This window comes from Cryptomeria japonica, chromosome 4 (genome assembly GCF_030272615.1).
Source record: "Cryptomeria japonica chromosome 4, Sugi_1.0, whole genome shotgun sequence".
NCBI classification, from domain to species: domain Eukaryota; kingdom Viridiplantae; phylum Streptophyta; class Pinopsida; order Cupressales; family Cupressaceae; genus Cryptomeria; species Cryptomeria japonica.
In genome coordinates, this window is record NC_081408.1 from 590,379,944 (window position 1) to 590,389,856 (window position 9,913).

The following is a 9,913-nucleotide window of genomic DNA, read 5'->3' on the forward strand; positions in this document are numbered from 1 at the left end:
ATTAATAAATAAAATCAAACATGATGGAAAGATGAATAATTATATCCAAGATGTTGTCCCATCATTTCTGATGAACAAATATAGACGTGTGACAGTAAATTCATGACCGGGACAAATAGAATATTTAACGATGGGAAGGGATGAAGCTTTCCTCCATTGTTATGGTCAACAGAGGTGGCAGAACACTGAAATTCCACTTCTGGCAAATCTGTTTAAATAATCGTTGAGATTCGATAGTAATGTTTACCTACCTAGAAAGACTTATTTCCAGATTTCATAATAAAGAATTTAGATTTTCCTAACTTACTTTATCTTACCAAGTTTTAGATTCAAACTACAATATTGATAAGATAGTAATGTTTACCTGCCTAGAAAGACTTATTTCCAGATTTCGTAATAAAGAATTTAGATTTTCCTAACTTACTTTATCTTACCAAGTTTTAGATTCAAACTACAATATTGATAAGATATTAAAAAACTATGACTTTATTATCATTCACATGTGATTACAATGGGCAATACGATTCTTCAAGAGCAGAAGTGTTTTGTGTTATTGATCGCTTTCAACATTTACAAATTAACACGGATAATTAAGAACATTTTACATATAGTTGTCTAACATTCCCGATTACAATCAAAATTCAAAATTCAAAATTATATTATTTATCGTTCTATGAGATGGATGAATAAGATTTAATTCTTAATGTATAATGTGTTGTTTTTTATTTTGATTGTTTAAATATTTTTATATTATATTTCAGATAACACTCTATGATCCATCATCAAAATAAAATAAAAATCAACTTAAAAAAAATTACAAAATATACACAGTCTGGTCTGGGAAATAAGAATCAATATTTGACCGATCACAACTACGTAAGGCTCACGTCTTTCACAAGAAAAGAAGAGTCCTGAGTATCCACGCCTCTATCAACAATTGTGATACTCCAACTTTCAACATCTACCTTACCTCGGTCCTACGTCAGTAATGGACGTGTCATTTACAGATTGAATGCCCGACGCAGATGAAGCGGTCGTTCCAGAAGTATGTGATGCTGATGCTCTATCCTTTTCATACCCTAACCCGGCACTTGATTCTGAACCACTCCAAAATGCTAACGCTGGCTTTGTAGGATTTGGCAATGTCACCGCATTGCTTGATAGCATAATAATAACATTCGACATAGCTGGACGAACTGTTGCATCTTCTTGTACACACAAAAGTGCAACATGAATGCAGCGTCTCACACGATCCTGCGGACAACTCTCTTTTATAGTTGACTCAACCATACTTATCACATCTCCTCCTCTGTACAGTCTCCATGCCTGCATCACAAATCAGACGTAGTCAATTCATTTTGATTTTGGCCTCTGCTATTGAAAACCATTATTGAATGCAAACGTACGGTGGTAAATTAGACTTGTTACCCATTCCAACAGATTTTGTATGTCTTGTGGAAGATTGAAATCTGTGTTTTTTCTTCCACTCAAAATCTCAAGCACTAGCACGCCAAAGCTATAAACGTCTGCCTTAACTGACAGCTGTCCTCGCATTGCATACTCTGGTGCCATGTAACCACTGCACCAGAAAGAGGACCCCCACTCAGGAAAATAAAAAATTTAAACATATTAATCTGAAACCAAAAGCACACAATAACATCAACGCAGTGCTTACTATGTGCCTGCAACTCTGGTTTGGATTTGGGTCTCATCTTCAGGGAAAAGTCTTGCCAAACCAAAGTCTGCTATTTTAGGATTGAGTTTGTCATCAAGCAAAATATTGTTTGCTTTAATATCTCTGTGAATGATTTTAAGCTGTGAATCTTCATGAAGGTAGAGCAGGCCACGAGCAATTCCAATTATGATGTTATAACGTTTTTGCCAATCTAGCTGGCTGTTCTTTTTTAGATCTGTCATCACAATTCAATCTCAATTTAGTAATTTCTTTCAAACAATTTTACAACATTAAGAATGCAAAATAAAAATAAAAACGAAACTTACCAAAGAGAAAAGTGTCCAAACTCTTGTTAGGAAAGTATTCATAAACGAGCAATCTTTCATCTCCCTCAGCACAACATCCCAACAGCTTCACAAGGTTTCGGTGCTGAACATTGGCCATCAGCTTCACTTCATTCATGAATTCCTTTGTACCTTGGGAAGATTTTGCAGACAGCTTTTTAATTGCTATTTCCTTTCCGTCTCTATTTGTTCCCTGAAAGATGAAAGCAGAATTAGAGGACGGAATCCCCCTTAAGAAATTTCACCACAATACCCTAATTTATCTATGACCACAGTGTTAATTAAGCTCAAGGATACAATATAGCCCCACCCTGTACACTGGTCCAAAGCCTCCCTCTCCAAGTTTGTTATTTTCATGAAAATTTTGCGTGGCTTCTGCCAGTGCCTCTAAGCTCATGATAAAATGTTGCTGGCCGTGCATGAGTAACCCAGATTCCGAGGAATATCCATTCATTTCTGAAGATAAATGAAAATTGGAAAAGCTTAGAAAATTTAATGTTTTACTAAAACCATGAAAAGAAGCGTAAATACAAAGATAGAGATTATAAGCAGCACCTTCGTTTTGGGTAACTAGAGTAACTGGCCTCCCCAAAAAAGCAGATCTCACTCTTTTTCTCATTGCAATTAGACAAATAACCAACGCCAGAATCAGGCCTCCTACAACTCCCAAAATTATGGGCAATGTTTTCGAAGACTTATCTGCAGCGTAGATTCTTTCAATATAGACATATTCAAGAGTACAATCCAAAATCTATTAAAAAGGAAGTAGAAGCACATAATAATTGATTGTGCCTGACCTTTTGTGGGGGATGTGGAAATCGAAGGAGTCGGTGGTGAAGTCTCTGTAGTCGTAGTGTCAAAGAATGGGGTTCTTTCAAATCTTACTGTACAGCTTCCTAACAGAGCTTGAGCTCCTTGTTTCCCAGAACAACAATTCTCCACATCGTTCTGTGCGTTCACCAAGCATGTTGTGCAATCCTGGACGGATAAATATCTCCAACATTGAGCAAGCCCATATACATATTGGGATGTGGAATAGTTGGCTGATCCTAGAGCGTAACGCTTATTTGTGGAATCAGAAGCAAGATTAGACAGATTGGAGAGAAGACTAGAGGTTGTGGCTTTGAAATCATCCATATTGCTTGAGATGTTATTGACATTAGTGAAAAAAACAAATACGCTGTCATCTAGTGTTGAAATGAAATTGGAGTTGTCATAGCGCAGAAAGCAGTCATCCATCAATACCGAACCACCTATATCGTTGGCGCAAAGTTCCTTAAGAGAATTATTTCCTTGTTGTGCACAGTCTGAGCATTTCTCTGTTGAAACGTTCCCAATACACTGCAGAAGGCCATAGACCTTGTTGGGCGTTTGACCAAAGGAAGTAGTGTTAAACCCTGAACTCAGAGATGTATTTGTAAACAGATCATTCATAACTCGGTTCAAATTAGTAGAATATGTACTGCCGTCGGTGAAAGTAGAATCATTATTGCATTTAGACCATCTGTAAACGGATATCACAGGGGAGAAATTCATTACAAAAAGCAAAAGAATATAAAAATAAGAGCTGCACCTCATTTTGCTCTTCTTGTTACTCAGATGACCACTGTCTTCTGCAACCTAGATAGAACTTATGTGCAGTATAACTATAACCAGGCTGAGTATTGCTTCATGAGATCAATTATAGCGATGAATTGGCTGGGTTAAGGCGGTGCGGTGAACTTTAATTCGCACTAAAAAAACTGAAGAGAAAAAGTCATCGATTTAGGTCAGCTGTCCGTATAAATTTCCAGAGATCCTTCCTCGAAGCTGCGTCAGATAAAACAATGTTTTCCGCTTTTGGCTTGTCAATCGGTAGAAAATTGGTGCACGTTATAACCACTTTGGGCTTCCAAAATATGTAGCTCAGAGTTGAATTCAAGATACCTAAATTGTTTGACTAGTGAACAATTTGATGTTTAAAAGGTTGTGGCTTTCAATGGCGAGACGTACGACTTCAGGAATTATTTTAATAAAAAACGATGAACAATGCCAGTGTTCTTACTATACTTATAAATCCGTCTTTGGCCGTGTTTCACTCTTACAAGCCACCTCAATAAACCAGACCTAAGTGGAAGGTAATGTATCTACATTTTAAATATTTAAATTATAGATAAGGTTGTTTTTAAAATATTTAATGGAGGAAATTTTAAGAATGAAACATGGTGGTTTATTATTATAAACTGTATTTTAAAACATTTCTAATTTATTGTAAAGAATTTTTGTTGGTGCTAGTAGGTTAATTAATTATATGTTATAATTAAATATATTATTAATTTAAATAGGTGAGTTGTGTAATTATATGTGACAATATGTTGATCGTCATATCTAGTCAGTTTATGAAATGATAGTTTACTTCAGTCTTTTAGTGACTACTCCGTGTCAGCAATATATTGCTAGCTCCTATTTATTGTAAATTGTTTTATTCAATATAAAAAATAAAAAAATAAAAATAAATATGACAATAAATGTTAATTTAAGAGAGTAAATGTGAATGAAATGTGTATTTATATGTGGGAATTATGATGAAGAATTAAGATCAATATTTAAATACCATCACTAAAGCAATTGTTCTAAATACTTGAACTGGACACATGTGTGATAAGAAATGCTAATTTTGAAAATAAAATATTTAAGGGATGGTGTACTTATCTATGGGATATATGATGATGGATTGAGCTTGACATCACATGTAACTCAATCATCTATTACAAAGAAATATGCACCCTCGTTGTGCCACTTGTTTGAAAACTACACAAACTTGTGATTATTTCAAGGTCAATTATTTGACTTTGGATGCAAAATTGTTCTAAAACCGAAGGATTTATATTGATAGGTTGTGTAATTTTCTACCCAATTTCCCTTGATCTCTATTTTAGTTGACACATAAAGACTAGTAGTATTTAAAAATACTTTGGTGAATTCATGTTATATTACAAGTGTCATGTTCTTATGCATCATCCATGCCCTTGATTGAACCACTTTCATGGTCTTCTAGAAGATTGAAGACAACAATAAGATATGCAGGTGTCCTAGATAAATGTGATATGGAATAGATTTCATTAAATGTTTTAAATGACATATTTTTGGAATGATGCTTCTCTTCAATGAATGAATTTTGGACATGAATTTGATATAAATTAATGCACATTAATGTATTTAAATACTAAGAAATATCAATTAATTGTGCAAATGTGTATCGAGTAAACTCATAATTATTAGTGAAGTATGTGGGAATTAGAAAAAATAGAAAAATTCAAATTTTAAATTTTAAATTGCATGGGTTTCTTTTGCATGATGCATGACTACTTTCATATTTTGTGAGATTGAACCAAGATAGGAAACTATTAAGATCAATAGTGGGGAATGAATTTCCTCAAATGTCGCAATAATAGGTGTAACAAATGTTGGCCATTTGGTGGAATTGATTATGTGTTGCATTGATATTTTGTCATTGATGACAACACTAGCTGTTTGGATGCTTTACCGACACCCTTTTGGTCCCGATAGGTTGAGTGGCTTTTGGTTAACTTGGATCCGACATGATCCGATAGACTCTGGTGATGGAATTGGCTTGTTCATAGTGCTTATACTCATACTTGATTAGTTGCTTTTGGTCTTGTGATTGGATGCTATCCTGCTTACTTAGAAGATTGGTTTCTAGTTCTGGCAAGGATTTCATTGATAGAGATTTTGGTGGAGATCTTTGATGAATTGCATAATTGGTGTTGGTGCAGCTTCTAATGGAGTTTCATAATGTTGTTGGTGATCATGTTCAAGGCTTGGTGTTTGGAGATCATTGCTGAAGTGTGTGGAGCTACACTTGGTCCTGGTTGATCTAGGCTATGGACCGACATTAATGTAACGTGTCGATAGGACCTATTGTTGTATTTTCAGGATATCTTATGTGTTGATATTATTTGTTTTGGTCTAAGGCGGAAATGGTTTGTAATTATGTAATTGGTTTATTGTTTGGTGGCCGACTTGATTGTTTATGGTTGAGGGTTTGTAGAAATAAGATGTAAGATCTCATTATAGATCATCATGGTTAATGCAAGAGGTCATGGTCAAGGAATGCAATGTGTGAATAATGTAATATCATTCAGGTAGAGGAGTTGGTCGATCATAGGAAATCAAATTGGGTTTATGTAAGAGGATTTAGTCCTCTAATATTGAGCTTAACAGAAACTGTACTCAAGCATAGGAGATGCTATCTTTTGTAGTTCAACACTTCTCTGTATTGTAGTCTAGATTTATATGTAGTTAGTGAGACTCCTTTTATGGTGAGCAGCCTGCTCTAGGTTGTTGGCCTTCTTGCAAGTCACATACTTAGTGTAGAAGTATTATCTAGGACTGTGGGTAGGCTTCCCACCGTGGTTTTTCCCCTTACCAAGTTTTCCACATACAAATATTGGTGTGTGGATGGCTTTTATTCTATGATTATTGCTTATGCTTAATTGATTTATTTGCTATTTTGGTATTAATGTTTTGGGTTCTAGTATTGAATTTTAAATAGCTAATTCTTTTGATAATCTATGACAACTGATTCACACCCCCCCCACCCCCTCCTCTCAGTTGTCTTCTGGATATCTGAACTGTCTAACACAAATAACCTATGTATGAGAATACATGTGGATGTGGATAAGAAAATATAAAATGTGAAGGAGAATATTAGGTCGGATGGGTGAAAGATCAAGGAATGGGCATAACTTTCAACAATAGTGTGTCATTTGTTGACAAGTAATTACAAAATTGTAAGTTTTTATAATCTTTCATGGTTTGGGAAAAAATATAGAAAAGTGTGTTATAGTTTTGTATTTATTTATCTAAAGCTCAAGTAAAAATTGAGTCTAGAGTTTAATGTTATAATATATAGGATGTAAAACTAGGCTTGAAAGCTCACTTAGAAAATTATTATGATTCAAGGTTGACTATTTACTTCATGTTAATACTACGATCATCAAAAGTCCATGAGCTCCAATATTATTTAATTTTTAATACATGTGTACTTATGAAGACTTGTTATGACTAAGTTGAACCAAATTTGGGGTTTGGCTCCAATTTAAAATTTGACTCATGTTTAACCATTCATTAAAGGGAGATTGTCAACCCATGCACTAGAACTAAATACTCATACAAAAACTTATTTGAGTTGTCATTAAGGAAGAAACAATGCAACTTGTCTATGGGGAGGCGAACCTGGAAAACCCGTGAAGTCTGGATGAGGGAGTTCATCAATTTCACTAATAGTCTTAGGTTGTTTTGCCAACAAATTTTATAATGTTATTCTTTTAGTCTAGCTGGCTTTTTCCTAATTGTGGTAGTGTTGGCTTTTGGTTGGCACCTACCAAATTGGTTGATATGGTCTGCTGATTTTATGTGCCTATCTTTACTAGAAAAATTTTCTTTGTAGGTTCTTGATTCTGACAAACTTTGTGGGTTTCGGGTCCCTTCAAAAGCTGGTGTAGGGGGTTTCTGGCCCCCTCAAAACTTGTTTTCCTTTAATAAAAAAAAATGCAACTTGTCAATGTTCGTATGGCTAACCTTCCCCTACGTCTCCACCAAATACTTGAGGTGCTCTCAAAGGTCATGAATTTTTTTTGTTAAGTTGTTCTTGAAACTTTGAGTCCTTTTAATAACAAAAAAAATTCTATCTTACGAAGCTTAATCTTGTACATGAGACTTAACAATGGATAGACATGGAGAAGTGAATAGTGGCAATACACCATCATTGAATGAATCATAATGAGTGATCAAAGAAATTTACAACACAAGGGTTCTTCTAAATTACTACTTTCCAATATTCAATTTCTTGGTACAAAGGTTCCTGAAATTTTATTCATTATATATAAAAGGTTCCATGTAATTTTTCTACTATTTTAACCTTGCACATTCTTTGAGTACAAGTGCTAGTTTATTTTGTTTGTTTGATTGATTGGTAGCATCTATTTTAAGTTGGGTGAAACTAATGGATCCTTTGGGAGGAGTCAAGTTATTATTTTGTCTACAATTAGGAAAAATAAAAATATTAGTAAGAAGCATGTATGTTATTAATAGTTTGTTTCCTTTACTCTTAATTTTATATGGTTTATTTTTCTCTTTTGTAAGGTTTATTTTCCTATGATTGCTTCATTTTCTTATTTATCAATAAATTTATAAGTTTCAAGGACCATGGTAATTCCTATCCATGTTTAATTATTTTTCACTATATTTTGTTCTTTGTTTACCAACTTAAGATTATCAACTTCTTACTATATTTATTGCTCCAGACTACCTTAAAAACCTAATAGAAATGATATCAGTATCCTACTAATAATCCCTCATTGCAAGCTTCAACAAACATATGTAGGGACTCATCTTACAAACATAGAAGTTAAAGATTTTGGATCACAAAAGTACATCTATATAGTTGAAGCTTGATTTGGCATATAGGAGTGTTGTATTCATGAGTATATTTTGTGAAAGAAAGAATTGAATAGTCTCAAAGGTTATCCTATTTATCACCTAGTATATGCCAAGTAATGAAAAATTATATTAGGATAAATAAGTAACTTGATTTATTGCTACTTTTAAAATGAACTCACATTGGTAAGTTGATATACTAGTATGCATGCGTAATGGTTCAGGGAAAGTGAGAAAATTATATAGGTCACATATTTGTGTTGAACTTCTATCATTATTAGATAATCTTCATATCCCTTTATACGTGCCTTTGTAATTTTGACTCCATCATGTTGGTATTTATCTAGAATCCTTTTCATGCTCTTATCTAGGGATATGTAGGGACCACTAAATTGAGAGTGTCATGTTGAGTAGCAATTATTGGTTGCATTAAGTGATTGAGTATCAAGTTTCATGTTATACAAAATGGGTTGGACTTTTTTATGTCAATGATATTGATAAATTCCTTAAGATGGCTGACAAGATATGAATGAATATATCAAATGGGTTGAGTGGATCACAATAGTTAAAAATTTAAGGTTGATTATATGGTTCCAGTTTTGGGAATTCATTTGCTAGGTATAATTTTATGATGTTAGATGAGTCTTATTAATTTAAAGCTTTGTTCAACTATACTAGACCTTGTAATTAATTGTCTAGGTTTTAATTTCTAAAGGGTTTTCTCTTTCTAGAACTAATCTATAAATAGATTATTTCATATGATCAACTTAGGAACAATGTACTCACCTATAACTTATTAGCTATCCTAAAAAGATATCCAACATGCATAAATATAAATAAAATTCTCTTCATGATTTATTTTTTAGGTCTTGACTTACTTTGATGGCTTAAAGGGTCATGTGTATTATTCCAATATTAAGGGTGTTTTAGAAAAAAATAAATTAAGTACTTTATCAATTTACTTTGTATGATATTCTACTTCAATTTAAAAACTATATTTAATTTTCCCTCTATATGCATATAATTAATAAATAAATATATAGATTATTTAAACTTAAATAAGATTAAAATGTATGAAAAATAAAATTGACTTAATATTTAAATAAAAAGAGTAATTACTACTCTTTTTTTCTAACCTACCTCCCTAATTGTTATCAAAATAAACATAAGAATATATTTGAGGATAAAAAGAGCCTAAGTATTGTAAGTATTGTAGCAGAATAATTTTAAATTTACAATGTAGATAAAGTAGCCATGTAACCTCTATAACCAATACTCATTCTTATGTAGCAAATAATAATGAAAGTGCAACCTTCTAGAAATAAAAGAAGATTAAATTCATGCATATAAAAAACCATATATCATACACAATTTATTATATAATTCATATTTATAACTCAAGTGATACAATTATTTTTTCAATGCATATATATGAATTACAAAAAAACTATAC

The 9,913-nt window shown here is 32.9% G+C and overlaps 1 protein-coding gene across 1 annotated transcript; it reads right to left on the reverse strand.

Moving 5' to 3' along the window:
• Positions 1 to 827: 827 nt before the first annotated feature.
• Positions 828 to 3,705, reverse strand: LOC131050773 (cysteine-rich receptor-like protein kinase 10). The gene is made up of 7 exons (XM_057985031.2): positions 2,817 to 3,705; positions 2,575 to 2,718; positions 2,330 to 2,475; positions 2,002 to 2,212; positions 1,676 to 1,910; positions 1,429 to 1,579; positions 828 to 1,326 (listed from the first exon to the last, which is right to left on the reverse strand). Exons 1-7 carry the CDS (start codon positions 3,595 to 3,597, stop codon positions 967 to 969), a joined length of 2,028 nt encoding a protein of 675 aa, XP_057841014.2. The 5' UTR covers positions 3,598 to 3,705; the 3' UTR covers positions 828 to 966.
• Positions 3,706 to 9,913: the final 6,208 nt, after the last annotated feature.

Coding starts and splice junctions, on each gene's coding strand:
- LOC131050773 (XM_057985031.2), bottom strand. CDS start 3,597: ATGAGGTGCAGCTCTTATTTTTATATTCTTTTGCTTTTTGTAATGAAT. Junction 2,719..2,816: donor TTCCACATCCCCCACAAAAG/GTCAGGCACAAT, acceptor TCTACGCTGCAG/ATAAGTCTTCGAAAACATTG. Junction 1,911..2,001: donor TTTGGACACTTTTCTCTTTG/GTAAGTTTCGTT, acceptor TTGTGATGACAG/ATCTAAAAAAGAACAGCCAG.